The 20033-nt window shown below is 36.1% G+C and overlaps 1 protein-coding gene across 7 annotated transcripts in view; it reads left to right on the top strand.

Moving 5' to 3' along the window:
* The window catches only part of HIPK3 (homeodomain interacting protein kinase 3), a 91211-nt gene that overhangs the window by 25244 nt on the left and 45934 nt on the right, over positions 1-20033 (top strand). For all 7 annotated transcript variants that reach the window (XM_019456648.2, XM_019456646.2, XM_053899849.1 and 4 more), the window contains exon 2: positions 3939-5037. In XM_019456648.2, coding sequence (XP_019312193.1) covers positions 3941-5037 — 1097 coding nt within the window. In that variant the 5' untranslated portion in view covers positions 3939-3940. The remainder of the gene's footprint in view (positions 1-3938; positions 5038-20033) is intronic.

The following is a 20033-nucleotide window of genomic DNA, read 5'->3' as shown; positions in this document are numbered from 1 at the left end:
TCAGCACAGAGCCTGACGTGGGGCTTGAACCCACGGACTGCAAGATCAAGACCTGAGCCGAAGTCAGAAGTTCAACCGACTGGGCCACCCAGGCACCCCCAGAGTTCAGAAATTGTAGTAGATTCTTAAATATCAGTATGTCAGTTACCTGGATCTCAGCTGTTCATATAACACTTCGCTTTCAAATGGCATGGGATTGGCATAGGGTGCCTGAGTGGCTCAGTTGGTTAAGCGTCTGACTTCAGCTCAGGTCATGATATCACGCTTCGTGAGTTTGGGCCCTGCCTTGGGCCCTGTGCTGACAGCTCCCTCTCTCTGTGCCCCCCCCCCCCCCCCCCATGCTCTGTCTCTCAAAAATGAATAAATGTTAAAAAAAATTTTTTAATGGCATGGATTGGCCAAGAGTGGTATGCATTCTATTCCCTAGGATTTCATCCTTGTCTTTTGAGACTTGAGGACCTTGAATTGGTAGGGCTTAAATTTGCTACGGTTTTTGTATAAACTAGATCATTTTTTCTCAGATATTAGTGTGAATCTAAATGGCCTTGGGAGCTTGTACACATGCAGATGCCTGGACCTCACTACAGACCTACTGAATCAGAATCTTTCTGGGTGGAGTTTTAAATATTTTCACTTAACTCTTTATTAAGGAAAAGTGTAAACATTCAAAAGTAGAAACGCTTTTTACTTGATCATCAAGATCCTATGAAGTACAGTATATGGCTAATTTCATTTTATTCATATCCTCATCTATTTTCTCTATTATTTTGAAGCAAATCCCAGTATATTATTTCATCTCTAAATATGAAATCTATATATTCTATAATTTTTTTTAATGTTTATTTTTGAAGGTGAGAGAGCGTGAGCAGGAAGGGGCAGAGAGAGAGAAAGGGAGACACAGAATCCGAAGCAGGCTCCAGGCTCCGAGCTGTCAGCACAGAGCCTGACATGGGGCTCGAACTCACAAGTCATGAGATCATAACCTAAGCTGAAGTCAGACGCCCAACTGACTGAGCAATATACATACATAGTGAAAATTAAAGTGGTAAAAAGGGTATACAATGAAAAGTAAATCTTTGTCATTTGCCTCCAGAATTCTTGTTACTCTCCTCTGAGGCAAAGAAACCCACACTTTATATGTATACAGATATTCAGTGTATATGCAAATATATACATATGTAATTCTTTTTTTTTTAAAGTGTATTTATTTTGAGAGAGAGAGAGTGAGTAGGGGAGGAGCAGAGAAAGGGGGGAGCAGAGGATCCAAAGTGGCTTCCATGCTGACAGCAGAGAGCCCGATGCCGGGCTTGAACTCCTGAGCTGCGAGATCATGACCTGAGCTGAAGTTGGACATTCAACCAACTGAGCCACTCAGGCACCCTAATAATTCTATTGTAAAGTACACATTTTTCTGAATCTTGCTTTTTTCATACAACAATATGGGAATCAGTCCATAACAGGGTAGATTATTTTCATTCTTTTTTTTTTTTTTTAATTTTTTTAACTTTATTTTTTATTTTTTAAAATTTACATCCAAATTAGCCTATAGTGAAGCAATGATTTCAGGAGTAGATTCCTTAATTCCACTTACCTGTTTAGCCCATCCCCCCTCCCACAACCCCTCCAGCAACCCTCAGTTTGTTCTCCGTATTTATGAGTCTCTTCTGTTTTGTCCCACTCTCTGTTTTTATATTATTTTTGTTTCTCTTCCCTTATGAGTGAAGTTATATGATTTTTGTCCTTCTCTGACTAATTTTCATTTAGCATAATACCCTCCAGTTACATCCACGTAGTTGCAAATGGCAAGATTGTAGTTGGTCTTGTATTTACCCAGTGCTTTTTGAATGAGTGTTTAGGTTATACTGCATGAATATTCTTTTACTATATCTGAGGTGCCTGATTCTATGTCAGCTTTGTTAGGTATTGTCAAATTACTTTTCCTTTGTCTGTATGATAATACATGGTTTTCTAGGCTCACCGGTTCCCTTTTAAAGATGCTTTTCATGTCTCTCCTATTTATGTTCATGCGTTTCTTTAAATCCACAAGTATATTTATAATAGATGTTTTAGAAATTTTTTTGTGTCAGTTTCATCATCTGTTTCTCTCAGTCTATTTCTGTGGGTGTAGATCACAGAAGTGGTTTGAAATGGGAATCACGGTAATGCTAAATTGTTGAAGATAAGGTTGGCGGCCCTCACAAACATTAAGTGAATTAGATGATGGGTTCAATATGTTTAGAAGGAGTTTTCCCTGTGGCTTCGCCTCATTAAAAGGAGAAAAATTGGTGGAATTTTGAAACTTCTTCTGATGCTGGATGAAATGGTTTGGAACCCAGAATTTCAATTTACAATTTTTTCTTACACATTGAACATCAAATCTTAATTTGTCTAATAAGGTTTTATTGCTCATTTCTTACTAGAGCCAGGTCAGTTTAGGAATGTGGTAGGTAGTTATTAAGAAGTGTTTATTTATTTATTTTGAGAGAGAGCAGGAGCAGGGGAGGGGCAGAGAGAGAGGAAGAGAAAATCCCAAGCAGGCTCTGCACTGTCAGTGCAGACCCCAGCGCGGGGCTCAAACAGTGGAACCAGGAGATCATGACCTGAGCTGAAACCAAGAGTTGGATGCTTAACCAACTGAGCCACCCAGGTGCCCCAGAAATAATATCTTAAAAAAAAAAAAAAAAATTTAGGAAGTTGAAGGAGGCATAAATTTATGCCCCAAGAGGGCAATGTATTTTCCTGTTCTTTTACTACACCCTAGCTATGTGACCTTGGCCAGTTACCTAATTCCTCTTGAGTTTTAGTTTTCTTAACAGCAAATTGGGAAGATATTAATATGGTTAAATAAAATATTGCAAATAAAGCATGTATTAAACCTCTGCATGGTAATTCCTTCCATAGGTGGTAACTCTTAATATTTTAAATATTTTACATATATTACATACTGTGATGGCAATCTGTTGTTTTTGAATTAAGGAATTGATGTTTGATTTGTTAAAACAGTATGAGACTGCCCAGTTAATACAATACAGATTTTTAAATTGTGGGGAGTGGAAATATTTTAAAATTAATTTGACCAACTCATATTTATTGAGCACCAACTCTATATCCTGGGCACCTTGTTTCAGATCTAGTGTGAAAGACTGATGAATACACTCACAATTGGAGTGTAATGTAATATCATGTCATGAATGCTAATTAGAAGAACATAGAAGCTTTTATTGAGCACTGAATGCCCAACTGTGGCCTAGGGAGTGAGTGGCGAGTGTGTGTTCCAAGTAAATCTTCAACAAGAAGGTATTGCATCACTTTGATCTGAATGTAAAGAAGTCCACTTAAGTGTACAAGGGTGGATGTGGAAAAAGATATTAAGTAAGGAGAACATCATGCAAAGGACCTATATCTTATTTACAATTTTTACAATTGATTATTTTTTCTGGGGCATTTCTTGAACTTTAGCTATAAGGAATGTGACTCTATTTATGCAGTGTATGTTTTCTTTCCTTGTCATTGGTTCATAAATGATAATTTGGTGATAGAATGCTTTACCTTTGCCAAATGTATATAGTTAAGGGATCTGTATTTTTCCCTTTTGGGAGAAAAATGGTTGGCATAGTTCCTAGGGTATATCTTGGCCATTACAGCTGCTTGGTAGATATTTTTTGGTTAACTAAATGCACTCAATTTTTTATTCCCAGGCTTATATGCAATACTCAAAATAGCTGAAGGATTAATTAGCTAAGATGGAGATACTGAAATGCTTATCTTCTCTAAGGGAAAAAAAATCTTAATGGAGTTTAATTATTTTTATAAATTATGGACTTGACCCTTGAGAGTTTTCTTTGAGATTTAAAATTAAAAGCAATTTTTTTTTGTAGTTAATAATGTCTTTTTCTTTCCTCCCTCCCTCCCCCCCTCCCCCCCCCCCCTCCCCCCAGGTATGGCCTCACAAGTCTTGGTCTACCCACCGTATGTTTATCAAACTCAGTCAAGTGCCTTTTGTAGTGTGAAGAAACTCAAAGTAGAGCCAAGCAGTTGTGTATTCCAGGAAAGAAACTATCCACGGACCTATGTGAATGGTAAAAATATTGGAAATTCTCATCCTCCCACGAAGGGTAGTGTTTTTCAGACAAAGATACCATTTAACAGACCTCGAGGACACAACTTTTCGTTGCAGACAAGTGCTGTTGTTTTAAAAAACACTGCGGGTGCTACAAAGGTCATAGCAGCTCAGGCACAGCAAGCTCAAGTGGAGGCACCTCAGATTGGGGCGTGGCGACACAGGTTCAATTTCCTAGAAGGCCCCCAGCGATGTGGATTGAAGCGCAAGAGTGAGGAGTTGGATAATCATAGCAGCGCAATGCAGATTGTTGATGAATTGTCCATACTTCCTGCAATGTTGCAAACCAACATGGGAAATCCAGTGACAGTTGTGACAACTACCACAGGAACAAAACAGAATTGTACCACTGGAGAAGGTGACTATCAGTTAGTACAGCATGAAGTCTTATGCTCCATGAAAAATACTTATGAAGTCCTTGATTTTCTTGGTCGAGGCACTTTTGGCCAGGTAGTCAAATGCTGGAAAAGAGGGACAAATGAAATTGTAGCAATCAAAATTTTGAAGAATCACCCTTCTTATGCACGTCAAGGTCAAATAGAAGTGAGCATATTAGCAAGACTCAGTACTGAAAATGCTGATGAATATAACTTTGTACGAGCTTATGAATGCTTTCAGCACCGTAACCATACTTGTTTAGTTTTTGAGATGCTGGAACAAAACTTGTATGACTTTTTGAAACAAAATAAGTTCAGCCCCCTGCCACTAAAAGTAATTCGACCCATTCTTCAACAAGTGGCCACTGCACTGAAAAAATTGAAAAGTCTTGGTTTAATTCATGCTGACCTCAAACCAGAAAATATTATGCTGGTGGATCCTGTTCGGCAGCCATACAGGGTTAAGGTGATAGACTTTGGGTCGGCCAGTCATGTATCAAAGACTGTTTGTTCAACATATCTACAATCTCGGTACTACAGGTAGGTGACAACTACCTTTTGGCTCTTTAATAAATGTTGAATTTTGGCTAAATGAAATAATTTTTTGTGTGTACATGGTAAAAAAGATGGCTTGGGTAAATAAATAAATCCAGACAAGATTGGTTTAGGTTTGAGGTGTTAAGAAGATTTTTAAAATTTAGGCATAAAATCTGCCTAAACAGAGTAGAAATCTCCCCAGCAGTTCCATGCCAAAGTTCCATGACCTGAAGGAATGATAGGTTATTAATGATGATCAAACAGAAGTCTTCAAATGTTGGGAAAGGGTTCATAGTAATTTTTGTATATATCTTTGAGTATTTTGGCACTTAGAGAACTAGTTTATTAAAGGTAATTAGATGTGACTGAATACTTAGATAAGAATTCAAAAAGTTATTTTGATTAGTGATACTGAGATTCAGACACACTTCATGGCTGCCTTGAATGTTTAGGCGACTTTTCCATAACAGGTTTGATTATGCTTCCATCTATATGTTATGGATAATGTTATTTTGGTGTTGGTGCTATGGGTGGAATTTAAAAAAGAAAATAATTTCCATGTAAATATTGATAAAGTGCTATAGTGTCATGATTAATACAATGCTAGCTTGGAGTGTCAATATGTAGTCTTAAGGGCTAATGATTACCAGGATTCAAAATATCTTCTTGAGTATGTAAAATGGTTTTGGATTCATGGTTTTATAATTTTGAGATACTGTTTTCATTTCAGCTAGAATGAAATATACTCTAGAGCCCCAAAACAGTGGGCAAATACAGGAGCTTGCCAATATTGGCCATTTTATAAGTTAGTGAATAGACAGATACATGCAGTTTGTTGTTGAAGATTGTTAGAACATGAGGATTATAAATTTAGGCCCAGCAAGGGTTGTTTTTTTTCTGGTTTTGTATCTACCTTTTTACTATACCTCTCATTCTGATTAGTGTCTTACAAATACATACTTTAGTACCCAGGACACTATATAGGAGAAATTTATTAGCTACTACAAAAAATGAACTCCAGATATATGCCCTGCCATTAGTAGGTTATTAGAAGGAGTCCCATATATATCACTTAGTGACAATTTATTAAAATATATATTAGAAATTAGGAATATAGTCTAATTATTCTTTAGTATATTCCTGGTTGTAAGATTTTTGGTATTAGAGTGCTAGATACTATTCTTAAAACCTTTTACATGATTTAAAAGCTTTGTAGTTGTATTACAGTATTAAGTCTTCTTTAATATATAATTACATTTATTTGAGCCTCTATTTCTGACAGATTTTTTTTAATGGAATACAGGATTAGTTTTTAGTTCATTTTTTTTTGCTGGAATAATTATTTTAAAATCTTATTTAACAGCATGAGAAGAGTAGTGTTTTTTCCCCTTCCCTTTGTACTCTATGGGTTCTGTCTTAAGAGCTTTTAGTTGTCAGCTAGCATATTATATAAACTCTAGGCTCCAGCTGCTTGGGCTCTATATTTAGTTCACTTGTTAGTAAATGACTTCATTTTATTTGGGTCCTGCATTATACTGCGTATCAGATTTAGCTCCGTGTGATACCTATACTCCTTTTCTTTATTGAAATCTTTTGGATGAGAGTAAAAAAAAAAAAAAAAGCTTTATTTTTTACACTTGAGAACATTTATTAAACATTTATTAAATGTTTCAAGGGAGTAAAGGAAATCCTTTAAAAAGCAATCTGAAATGCTAAATATTTTATGATGTTGATTTCTAGCATTGGGCCTTTGCACAAATATTAGCTTCTGTTGGGAATGAGAAAAAAAAAAGCTATGAATAATTGCTAAGTACAATTACTAAGTTTTGAATTTGTTTTTATATATAAATTTCAAGTGGATAGTTTACCTGAATTTTAGAAGGTATACATACAGTTGCTAAATTGCAGATTCTTTGTTTAGAGTTAAAAAAAAAAAAATGAGGTTCTAATTTGTAAACAAGGACTCTGCTAGTAGCATTTTGATTTATGTTGCTTGGACAAAAACCTTTTAAAAGGACTTTATGCTAATTAGATCCAAGAGTTAGAAGAGTTAATACTAAGGTAGACTGGTGAAAGTGTCACATAGTCCTTAATCATGTGCTGTTTTATCTAGTGTAATTTTGCATGAAAATAGCAGGTAAACCATTAATCTTTTTCAATATTTGTTCACCAATTTTGGCTTAGTTTTTTTACCAAGTTTACTTATAAATTTGAGTAGACAGTAAGCAAAAGTGTCTTATACTTGATTTTTAACTTTTTGTTAAAAATATGTTGTATTTAAAAAATGAAAGCAGGAAGTGGAAACTTACCAAATTAAATATTTTTGAGCTAATCACAGTATGAACACACATACCCCAAGTTCCAAGGTAAACGATTTGTGTTTAAACATAGGTTCATGTGTTATTCTGTTTCTTTGAACTGGGCAACACAGAAATGTGTTGGGATATCTTAAAATAGCCAGGGGACAGTGGCCAGAAATTGTTGACTACTATAGATGGTGAGGCTGTCTACCTCTTGCAGTGATATAAGCCAGAAGTACATGCTAAGGGCATTGATTTGCTCAAGGTCAGCATGTTCTAAATTCAGCTGCATGAGTATGGTTTCTGTCAAGAACACACAGGGCTCTTGAACGCATAAAAGGTTTTAGCAGCAGAAGGTGCTGTGTTTCTGAGGTGTGGTGGCAGCATTCGGGTCATGAATCTTTTTCTCTTAAATATAGAATTCTAGCCTGTGGTTTGAGTCATTTCAGAACATACAGACTGGAAAGTGTGCTGTAAAGTAACCTGAAAAGCCGTTGTATACTGAGTTGTATACAACTCAGTTGTAGTTTACTGAGTAATTTAGCATTCATTCATTGTTGTTGCGGTACAGAATGCTTTCTATTTTGCCTGTAATAGTTGACAGAAAGGTATGTAATGAATGAGAAACAATTAATTTAGCCTTATCAGTTTTTGTTTAGGGTATCCCCATCCCCTTATGCCTTTTTAGACCCAGAAGTATCAAAGACAAAGTTCCTATAACAAAATTAAGTACAGAGAATGACCCATACAGTAATAACTAATACTTGATGTAGGTTGCTCCTATGATAATAGAAGACTGTGTATGTATACTACATTTTTTTCAGGTGCTTTTATTTGTATTTCCTAGTTTGTTTCTCATGACTCATCCCTATGAGTTAGGTAAGACAACTGGTAGAATTCCTATTTGAATAGGTTAAAACTGAGGCTCATAGAAGTCAAACAGGTCCAAATTCACACTCCAAGTTTAACTCAATTTTTGTTGAGTCCTTTTTATGTGCTGGCACTGTGCTAGGAATACAGATGTGATTAAACATGATTTCATAATTTGATAGAGGAGCAAAATAGTTTGTCTCAAGAAGTCCTAAGGTACAGGGGTGTACAGGGTGCTGTGGGAGTACAGAGGAGAGCACTTAACCTAATTTGAGCATTCAAAGAGGCTTCCAGGAAGAAATGACCCCTTGTGTGAGCTTTGAGAGTAGAGAAGGAGTTAGGTTGACTAGCATTAAAGTGTTCTCTTTCCCTAAACCACCCTTACCTAAAAAAACTCAGTATTGCCTAAAATTCCTGGCAATTTCTTCTCTGTATCATGAAACAGTTATTTTTATTTGGAAATCCGAATAAAAGGTTGTCAGTGGGGTTTCATTTTAACAGAAGTTTTAATTGAAATTTCCAAAAGTCTATAATGAGGTAGTTTTCAGTGCCATACATGGTGGCCATAGACATAGATTTCTCTCTCTCTTTCTCTCTCTCTCTCTCTCTCTCTCTCCCTCCCTCTCTCCAAATAAAAATTTTGGTAGGGCTCTTTTTTTTTTTTTAATGTTTATTTATTCTGAGAGAGAAAACATAAGGGGAGGGGCAGAGAGAGAAGGAGAGAGAGAATCTGAAGCAAGTTCCACACTGTTAGCGCAGAGCCCAACATGGAGCTTGATCCCGTGAGTCATGGGATCATGACCTGAACTGAAATCAAGAGTCAGGCACTTAACCGACTGAGCCATCCAGGTGCCCCAGAAATTTTGGTAGGACTCTTAAAGTTGTTTTTCTTTAAACAGCTTTATTGAGATATATTTCATGTACCATGAACTTTACCCATTTGAAATGTACAATTCAGTGGTTTTTAGTATATTTGTGGTTGTGCATCATCATGATCAATTTTAGAATATTGTCTTTACCCCCAGCAGAACTCCCTTTCCCATACCCCCTAGCCATCTTTCCCCAATCTCCCTATTCTCTAAGCCCTAGGCAACAAAAAAATCTACTTTTTAAAAAAATTTATATTGAGAGAGCGTGCATGTGCAGGGTAGGGGCAGAGAGAAGGAGAGAGAGAATCCCAAGTAGGCTCCACGCTGTCAGCACAGATCCCTATGCAGGGCTGGATCTCAACGAACTGAGAGATCATGATCTGAGTTGAAATCAAGAGTTGAATGCTTAACTGACTGAGCCATCCAGGTGCCCCAAATCTACTTTCTGTCTCTGTAGATTTGCACATTCTTAGCATTTTATATGAATGTATTCATGTGGTCCTTTTTGACTTTTTTTTTTCACTTAGTATAACATTTTCAAGGTTCATCCATGCTGTAGCATGTTATTAGTAATTCATTTCTTTTTGTTGTTACATAATATTCCATTGTATAGATACACTACATTTTTTTTTAATGTTTATTTTTGAGAGAGAGAGAGAGAGAGAGAGAGAGAGAGAGAGAGAGAGAATGAGTGGGGGAGGGGCAGAGAGAGAGGGAGACACAGAATGGGAAGCAGGCTCCAGGCTCTGAGCTGCAACATGGGGCTCGAACTCACAGACTGCGAGATCATGACCTGAGCTGAAGTCGGACGCCCAACTGACTGAGCCACCCAGGCGCCCCAAGATACCTTACATTTTATGTCCATCATTTGATTGAGACCTCTTAAAATGTTATCAGCAGAAAGATTCATGAGTAGAAAACTGTAAAATGGCACACAGTTAAGTCTTTAATCCAAGATAATTAGGGCATATAAAGTGTAAAGTATTGTGCTCGGTGCTGGTTATTCATTTAGGAGCAGAAATGTAGACCTAACCATTATGGTGCATGTAATCTAATGGGTAGAGAACCAAAAAGGTAAAGTAGTACTCTCTTAGGGAAAGGAACAGGGACAGAGAATACCAGGATGGAGTTACTTTTTTTGTTTTTGTTTTTTAACTTTTTGCTTGGAAATAATTTTAGACATATAAAAAAGTTGCAAAAATAGTACAGAGTATTCCTGTATACCTTTCACTTGGATTCTCTAAGTGTTTCAAATTTAAAAATTTTACCACTGTAGTTTTATCACTCATTCTTGGTTCTATGTACACTGTAACACATATTTTCTTCTTGCATTGTTTTTGAGAGTAAGTTTCAGACCGTGGGCCCCTTTACCTCTAAATACTTCCATGTGTGTTTCCTAAATATAAGGATATTCTCTTACATAACTCCAGTATGATGATTAAAATCATCATCAGTTAACATCAATTCAGTATTCTTGATTTGATGAACTATTTGAACCACTCAAAATACTATTTGATTTGAGGAAATTAAAATCTATTTAATACTAGTATAGCTTAGTTATAGACTTTATGCAGGTTTTACCAATTTTCTCACTTACGACCTTTTTCCTGCCCACAATTCAATACAAGATCACACAGTGCATCATTTGCCATGTATGCCCCTTTAATGTCCTCTCATCTGGAGTAGTTCCTTCGTTTTTTCTTTGCCTTTCATAACCCTGACACTTAAAAAAAATTTTTTTTAATGTTTATTTAAAAAAAATTCTTTTTAAATTTAATTTATTTTTTCCCCCTTAATATAATTTATTGTCAAATTGGTGTCCATATAACATCCAGTGCTCATCCCAACAAGTGCCCTCTTCCCTGCCTTTTATTTTATTTTTGAGAGAGACAGAGTGTGAGTTGGGGAGGGGCAGAGAGAGAGGGAGACAGAATCTAAAGCAGGCTTCAGGCTGCCAGCTGTTAGCACAGAGCCTGATGCAAGGCTCGAACTCAGAAACCGCGAGATCATGACCTGAGCCGAAGTCGGACGTTTAACCAGCTGAGCCACCCAGCCGCCCCATAACCCTGAGCACTGGATAGTTGTTTTGTAGAATGCTCCTTAATTTTGGTTTGTCTGATGTTTTCAATTTATGCATTTTTAGACTACACAGAAGTGATGTTGTGATCTCACATATTGGGAGGCATATGATGTCATTTTGTCTCAACTGGTTAACTATGATTACTTTGTTGAGGTGGTGACTGCCAGATTTTTCCACTATAAGGTGTTTTTTCTTTGTAATTAATAAGTATCTTGGGGAGAGATACTTTAAAACTATACTGTTTTCTCATCTAATTTTCACGAACCAGTTTTAGCATCCATCCATTGGTGAATTTGGCCTTAAATATTTTTAAGTATGGGGCTGTGAGATGATGATTTTCTAATTCTGTCCTTCCTTTGTAAGGAATTCTTTTATAAGGAAGAGCTTTACTTGTTTTTAAGTTTGTTTCTGCATGGATTCATGGATTCATATTCAAAGGGTTATAATCTGTTACTTATTGTTATTTTTTTAGTGAATAATTGTCCTAAACTGTCCAGCAGGGGCCACGTTAAGCTTGCTTCTGTGTCTCTTTGCCATGGCCCCATTTGAGTGCTTACTTTCCGGTACCACAAGATGATCCATACTGACTTTGTATCTTTCCTTCCCCAACCCTGGTATTGGCCATTTCTCTAAGGAGCTTTGGTTCCTTTTATTGGAGAATGGTGTTTAAAAACCAAAATCTGGATGCTAGTGTCAGATGTGTTCATTAGTGCTAAGGTGTTCTTGCTTTTAGACCCTTTGAGTGGCGAAGCTAGAAAAAATGTGTGTGTGTGTGTGTGTGTGTGTGTGTGTTAGTGTAATTCTGTGTCTGTCTATATGTTAAAACCATGAATTCATACTGATATGTCCAGTTCTAATACCTCCAGAGTTCATTCTATCCTTCTTCCTTTATTTATAATCCCTTTTATAATTCCAGGAAATTTGGATCTCATTATCCACAATATGTTACTTATTAGTTCAGTTCTAGAATACACTTAACATAGTTTTGGTATTGCTACCCCTACCATTGCTAATTTACTAACCAGAGTACAACATTTATTTACAGTTCTTTTATTCTTTAGCCACAGACTTGGAGCATGTAGTCAAAATAGTGTGTTTTAAGTTACTTAGGTTCTTCTTCAAACCTCCGCTTTTCAGTGTGTGATTATTGTTTACTTGAAATATATTTAAGTTCATTTCTTTGTATTTCATTTTGGATCCACCCATGTCCTTTTTTGTTTGACTATGTGAAACATTAATTAATGTTCTAAAACTCAGAACCATGCTAAAACCATCAGAAGTGTCACTCCGTCTTTTCTGTCCTTCCCACCTCATTCCTACCTAATCCCTTTTGGTAACCATTATCATTAGTTTTCAATTTCTTCTTTGCATGTGGGTTTGTGTGTTTGTGTTTGGCAGGGGGTTATGTGAGCAGATAAATGTCTATTTTTTTGTTTCCTTTCTTACAGGAAAGGTAACATACTATAGCTACCTGTTTGCACTTGGCTGTTTTCCCTTAACAGTATTTCCTGGAAATCACTTCATGTCAGTTCATAGAGATCTTTCTATTTTATTGTGGATTACCATAGTTTATTCAGACACTTTCCTAGTTATTGGCATAGTGTTTCCCAATTACAATTACAAAGAATAGCTTTGTGGGGTGCCTGGGTGGCTCAGTCGGATGAATGGCCGACTTCGACTCAGGTCATGATCTCACGGTCCGGTCCGTGAGTTCGAGCCCCGTGTCAGGCTCTGTGCTGATAGCTCGGAACTTGGAGCCTGCTTCTGTTTCTGTGTCTCCCTTTCTCTCTGCCCCTCCCCCATTCACGCTCTGTCTCTCTCTGCCTTTCAAAGATGAATAAATGTTAAAAAATAAAATAAAAAAAAAAAAGAATAGCTTTGTGCATATATAATTTTGTATTGTTCAGGTTGTATCTTCAAGGTAAATTTTCAGAAGTGGGATTATTTAATCAAAAGGTAAATGCATATATAGTTTTGTTAAATATTGCCAAATTTCTGTCAGTAAGAACTGTACCAGTTTGCATTCCCATCAGCAATATATGATAGTGCCTGTTTCTCTACAGCATTGCCAGCAGAATATGCTATTTAACAATTTTGCGAATCTAATGGTAGATCTATGTAGTTTTAATTTTCATTTCTCATTATGAGTGAGACATAATGAGTGTTTAAGGGTCATTTTAAAATTGTGTGAGTGTGGATTTTCTGTTCATGTCTTTTGCCTATTTTTGTATTAAGAGTTGACCATGGCCCTTTGTCTACCAGTTTTAAAGGTCTCTTACATATATGGAATATTAGTCCTTTATTTGTCATATATGTTGCATTTTTTTTTTTCATTTTGACTTTTTGATGTCTTTTTGTTTATTTGTTTGCCTTGTAAAAATTTTTTTGTGTGTGATCAATTTTATCTTCCCTTTTATTGCTTGTGGATTTTAAGTCGTGGTTAGAAAACCTTTTCCCATGCTAATTCAGGGAGGCATTTACCAGGGTGCCTGGGTGGCTCAGTTAGTTAAGCGTCTGACTTCAGCTCAGGTCATGATGTCATGGTTTGTGGGTTTGAGCCCTTAGGCTCTGTGCTGACAGCTCAGAGCCTGGAGCCTGCTTCAGGTTCCGTGTGTGTGTGTGTGTGTGTGTGTGTGTGTGTGTGTGTGTCTGTCTCTGTCTACCCTTCCCCCACTCATGCTCAGTCTGTCTGTCTCTCTCTCTCTCTCTCTGTCTCTCTCAAAATTAAATAAACATTAAAAAAAACCCAGACATTTGCCCTCTTCTAGTACTTACTGAATTACATTTTAAGTATTTAGATCTCTAATCTATTATAAGTTTATTCTTATAATTTGTTGAGGTATGGATCTAATGTTTTTTGTTTTTTGTTTCAGACAGCTAGTTAGTTGTAAGGACTTTAGGTTGGGTGGACAGGGTAAATTTCTAAGGACATGATATATTCAACTGAGGCCTGAAGGGAGACCACCAACCAGAGTGAGTGGAATTGAGAGCCTTGGGCAAAGAAAGAGCTGTGTGAAGCTCTTGAGATTGGTAAGAGTTTGATAAAGTAGAGAATCTGAAAGCTTGCCAATGAGACTTAAGTGTAGTAGAGTGGATAAAGTAGGGGTGATTTGAGGATGTAGGGTAGCCACTATGGTTTATGTTTTAATCACTTTAATTGCTATTTGGAGGAGGAGGAGGAGGACCAGAATGAGAGTAGGAGTAGGAAAACCATTAGGAAAGAGGCATTAAAGTAATCCATAGAGAGGATGTGGTGGCAGTGCAAAGAAATGGATAGATTTAAGATACCTTTTGGTGTTAGTGTGGTTATTTTGCCTTTAGTAGGATACTCCCCATACCTACCTGGGGGAAAAATGCTTTGGTATGGTTGATGATATTTGTTGGACTGAAATTGTGTGTGAATTTAGACATGCACCTGACTCCTGGGTATTTCTATATATAAATGTATATTTAACACCATGTGTTAAACCTCCTCATTAAAAACGAGTAAAAACAAATAAGGAAAACAAAGTAACCTGGAAAACTCTACATTAGCAGTATTTTAGACATGACTACCTGAATCTCAGGAAGTGAAATACAACGTTTGAAATTTTCTTAAGCTAAATCACATTTTGTTTTTAAAGTTGAATGATTTCAGGGGTGCCTCGGTGGCTCAGTCAGTTAAGTGTCCAACTCTTGATTTTGACTTAGGCCATGATCCCAGGGTTGTGGGATTGAGCCCCACGTCAGGCTCTGTGCTAAGTGTGGAGATTGTTATTCTTTCTCTCTCTCTCCCCTGCTTGTGCATGTGTGCTCTCTCTCTTTAAAAAAAAAAAAAGTGGTTTATTTCAGGCTGATTTGTTTTATAATAACCCCAAATCATGGCTAGTATGACTACTAAAATGACTACATTTTATCATGTATTAAGATAAACATTTTTATAAAAATAGACTCACAGATTACATTGTTTTGCAGTTTGCTTTTGTTTAACTGTATACTTTGCCCCCCACCCCGTGTATGTTTCCCTAGATTATTCTATGAAACTGTTAAATAGAATCTTCATGTGTGAACTCATTTAGATATTAATTGAACAGATTAACTGTGAAAGAGACAGTTATAAGGCAATAGAGAAAATTTGGATGTCAGATGATATAGGGAATTACTGATTTTTTTATGTGTGATAATAGCATTGTGGTTATTATTTTTAAGTATCCCTTAGAGTTATATGTTGAAGTTTATAAGTGAAATTATATATCTGGGGTTTGCTTACTACCACCTAGTGGATAACCATTAATTATAATTTTAGACAGTCTTTGTTGATGCATTGGTAATTTTTGAAGCTAGGTTATTGGTAGATGGTGGTTCACACATAAGCTGTATTTGATGTTTTCTGTAGTAAAAGTAAATAAATACAGTTAAGTCTTAAATACTTTAAAACTAGATGCCAAAGGGTGGGTGGGAGGGGGCTGGGTGGAATAAGTGAAAAAGATTAAGAGTGCTTACTGTGATGAGTGCTGACAAAAACAAACAAACAAAAAAACACTAAATGCCCAAAATAGTTATAGTTCTTAATATTTTACGAATCAGAAAATCCAAGGAATGTGCTGTAGTTTTCTAGAGTGCTTTTATCAAAAGCAGGAGGTTTTTGGTGTGTAACCCTCAAAGTGTAAGATTCAAAATATTTAAGTAAGTAGAATTGAAATTTGATCTTGTATGTACTAAGCTTTCATGAAGCCTTTTTTTTTTTCATTTTTTTTTTTTCATGAAGCCTTTTGATATTAATATATCTACTTGCAGCCGTGACTAACTTCCTTTAGTTTCATGGATTGAGTGGTATAAGTCACTCAAATACTTTCAGATCAAGGTGTCTAGCTTAAAGGCTTTCCAAATTTTAATTAACTCCTCTTTTGTTTTTTACTTAGTTTTAGGCAATCTTTTATTTCTGATAGGTGAAAAATGGAAATCCTGATAATGAGAATCAAGAAAAATATTTTGTTTTGAAAGTATTTCATCAAATTATAATTTTAGATATGTTACTATTTTGTTAATATTTAGAAAGGAATATTGCCTTTCTAAAAATTGGTGTATAATATTAGAATATTTTTATACTTAGGTAATCCCTTCCTTTACATATTTCACTCTGAAACATTTGTCCATATAGCTCCCTATATTAAAAAAAAACAAATTGAACTAATTTGTAAACTGTACTGTCATCTTGACCTAACAGTTTGGTGGCCAAAATTATTTTTAAAATGGAATTTTTTTTCATTTTTTTATTGTGAAAAAACACATAAAGTAATATTTGTCATCTTAAGCATTTTTTTCATCTTGAACATTTTTAAGCAGGTAGTTCATTAGTATTAAGTATGTTCACATTGTTGTAAAACAGAGCTCTAGAACTTCATCTTGTACATTTTGAAGATCTATACCCACTGAATACCTCCCTTTTTCCCCCTCTCCTCAGCCCCTGGTCACCACCATTCTACTTACTGTTTTTATGAATTTGACTACTTACTTTAATTATCTCCTAGAAGGAGAATCATTTAGTCCTTGCCTTTTTGTGACTAGTATATCTCACTTAGCATAATGTCCTCAGTGTTCATCCATGTGGTAGCATGTGTCAGGATTTCCTTTCTTTCTAAGGCTGAAAAATTCTATTGTATGTATATTCCACATTTTGTTCATCCATTCTTTTATCACCGGACATTTGGGTTGCTTCCACCTCTTGGCTATCTTGAAAAGAGCTGCTATCAACACGAGTGTACAAATAGCTCTTCAAGACCCAACTTTCAGTTATTTTCTCTATGGACCCAGGGGTGGGATGGCTGCATCATGTGGTAGTTATATTTTTGTGATTTTTTTTTTTTTATGTTGAAAAGCCTTTAATTTCAGAGGTTATCAGCTTTCTCCCCCCTTGTGCTGTATAGCTTTGTGTTAAAGGTACACATTGTCTGTCTGATGAATGTACTGTAATAGAGTGTAATGTAATGGTATCAGTCCCAACCTCACACACACCTCAGAATGTATGTGCTTGTTTGGTTCGGAGTCTTCAGCATTTTCCTGTGAATGGAATTCATCACCGTGGCTATTATTAACAGAGTACCTGCTGCCACAGAAGAGTACAAGTTTGGTGGCCAGTGAATAATTTAGGTATCAGCTGGTGTGGTGAGATTGTATTACTTAGGAGAGAGATCTAATGAGTTAAACTTTGACATTAAAAAGAACAAACGTTTCTTTTGTGAGAAAACACTGAATTATAAAAAAATTTTGAATATACTGATCTAAAAGCCAGTATACTAAATTAAAAATTATTTGATTTAATTTTTAATTACAAAGTAATGGATGCTTACTATCGGAAAAAAATTCCATAATCGAGAAGGCTGTGAAGCAAAGCAGGAGCATTCCCCCCCTTAGTGTTGTGTTTCTGTATTATAATTTTTATAATGTATTGTATCCTTCAAGCAGTTCTCTCTGATGTCATTTTGTTTTCTGATAATGCCACAGGGATCTTTCTTGTATGTCCTGGGACACTTGTTAGGTACATTTCCACAACATTTCTAGAAGATTTGTTGGGTCAAAAAGGTTATGTTACATTTTGCTGGTGGGCACTGCCATAGTTTCTTCCAGAAACATACTACTTGAGTTTATAATCTCACCCAGTAGTGTGTGAAAAATGCTCCACCCCCCTTTTTTCAAATTCTTGTCATTATAAGGATATTTCTGGTCTTTCAAATTGTTGGCTTAAATAGGCAAAACCAAAATCAAGTTTTAATTTTTTTATCACCTGCACTACATGAAAAAAAAAAAAGTTTTCTGTCTTAATATTACACTGGTAGACACTCTTTTGTATGGGCAATGAAAATGTAAAGATAAACAGGTTTCGTATAACAATCACCACATTTATTGGCTGCTTAGTACCAGCCACTGTGCTAGAAACTTTTCTTAACTATCCCTTACCCATACAACAACCATGACAAATGGTAATACTTACATTTTACAAAGAGGGAATTTGAGATTCAGATATGGTAAGCAACTTGCTTAACACAGCTAATAAGTGGCAGAGCTGTGATTTGAACTCAGTCCTGCCTCTCCACTTTTCTATGCTCTTTCTCCAGGGATTTTCCCTCATATTCCTGAAACTCCTCTCTTGAAGGACACTGGTGATTTATTTGTTAATCACCAAATTTGATTTTTTTTTTTTTTAAGTCCACATCTGGGACCTCTGTCATTCAGTGCTGTTAGTCCTTTTTTTTTACTGAAACTTTCTTTGTTGGTTCCTAAACACTATACCCTCAGATTCTTCTTTCACTTCTCTGACAAACTTTCTTGTTCTTTTTTTTTTTTTTTTAACCTCTTAAATGAATACATTCTATTGGGTTCAGTCCTGTACTCTCTTCTCATTCAATATATTCCCCTCTTGGAGATCTTAACTCTCCTCCATGACTTCAGTTTGTTTAATATGGTAAGCGTTCAGATACCTTCCTGAAGGTAGGAGGTAGATACCTACCTTTCAGGTCAGTTAGGTACCTGGCCCCCCTTTGAACACCTAATTTCTGTTTTTAGTTATTTCCTTGGACAGTCTCTGGATGTTTCTAACTCATGTTCAAAGATTCATCTTTCTCCCAGAGTCTTCTCATCTTCTCATATTACCATAACAAGATTATTAAAGAATCATTTTCCCTGCTCCTCATTGTTGGAAACTTTGGGTTTTTTGGTTTGTTTAGGTTTCCTGCTCAATGTCTAGTCACTGTGTGACCAAATCCTATTGATTTTACTTTTGAAATGTCCTCACATGTCAATTTGCCACACTTCATGTGCCTTGTTCTGGTCTAGACTTCTGTGCTAGATTAGAAAGTAATTTTTTGACCTATAGTCTCTGCCTTTTGCAGTTTATCCTGCATTGTTGGACATGTGTTACGGGTTGGTTTAAGAGATGACAGAAGTGCACACAGATGTGTACTTGGAAGATTTTTTTTTTTTTTTTTTTTACTACTTTGCTCTTTCTTACCCCCTAGTTCCTAATATGAGGGTGTACTTACCAGCAAATGTCACAAACTAACGACCTCTTGGAAACCTAATGTCAGTGGTATCGAGATTATGGTGTGCCTTTGGCCTTGAAATAGCCCTGTACAACTGGAAAAAGCTGACAGAGTAATCAAAAAAGTGACTCAAATACTTTAAAAATGTATGCTTAGGAAGCATTTGGTAACTTTTCAGTAGATTTTCTAGTACGCACCTTGATAACACAAGCCCTATATCTCTTTTCCTGTATCAGGAGTCTCTGTCCACTCTCTTCTGTGGTGTGGAGCCATTTCATATTGTAGCAGAATGCTCCCCGGCATTGTAAATGTGTATTTTTTCCCTCTTTCCTTTCTAAAGGCCAAACTAATGATCAACAGTTCTAAAAATAAAATAGTTGTATTAAAGTTACTGTGATGTGGAAGCAAATAATTTTATTAAAAAAATTTTTTTAATGTTTATTATTAAGAGACAGAGATGGAGCATGAGCATGGGAGGGGCAGAGAGAGGAAGAGACACAGAATCCAAAGCAGGCTCCAGGCTTTGAGCTGTTAGCACAGAGCCCAACATGGGGCTCGAACTCACAGACTTCGAGATCATAACTTGAGCCCAAGTCGGACGCTTAACCAACTGAGCCACCCAGGTGCCCCAGAAGCAAATAATTTTAGAGCTGGAAACATTTACATAGACATTTAGTCTAACTTATTATAGAAGAGGCAACTGAAATCCAGTATACCTAAATGAGAATTGGTATATCAGCGTTTATAAGTAACTCTTAATTTTTACATGTATTAATATGGGTATATTTGATTTTTAGTAATAGCAAAGTAATAATAAAATTATTCTTTGGAGTGCTTGGGTGGTTTAGTTAGTTGAGTGACC

The sequence above is a fragment of the Panthera pardus genome, unplaced genomic scaffold, assembly GCF_024362965.1.
Source record: "Panthera pardus isolate Hobbes unplaced genomic scaffold, ASM2436296v1 HiC_scaffold_12, whole genome shotgun sequence".
In the NCBI taxonomy this organism is placed as follows: domain Eukaryota; kingdom Metazoa; phylum Chordata; class Mammalia; order Carnivora; family Felidae; genus Panthera; species Panthera pardus.
This window is presented reverse-complemented; position numbering and strand designations above follow the sequence as displayed.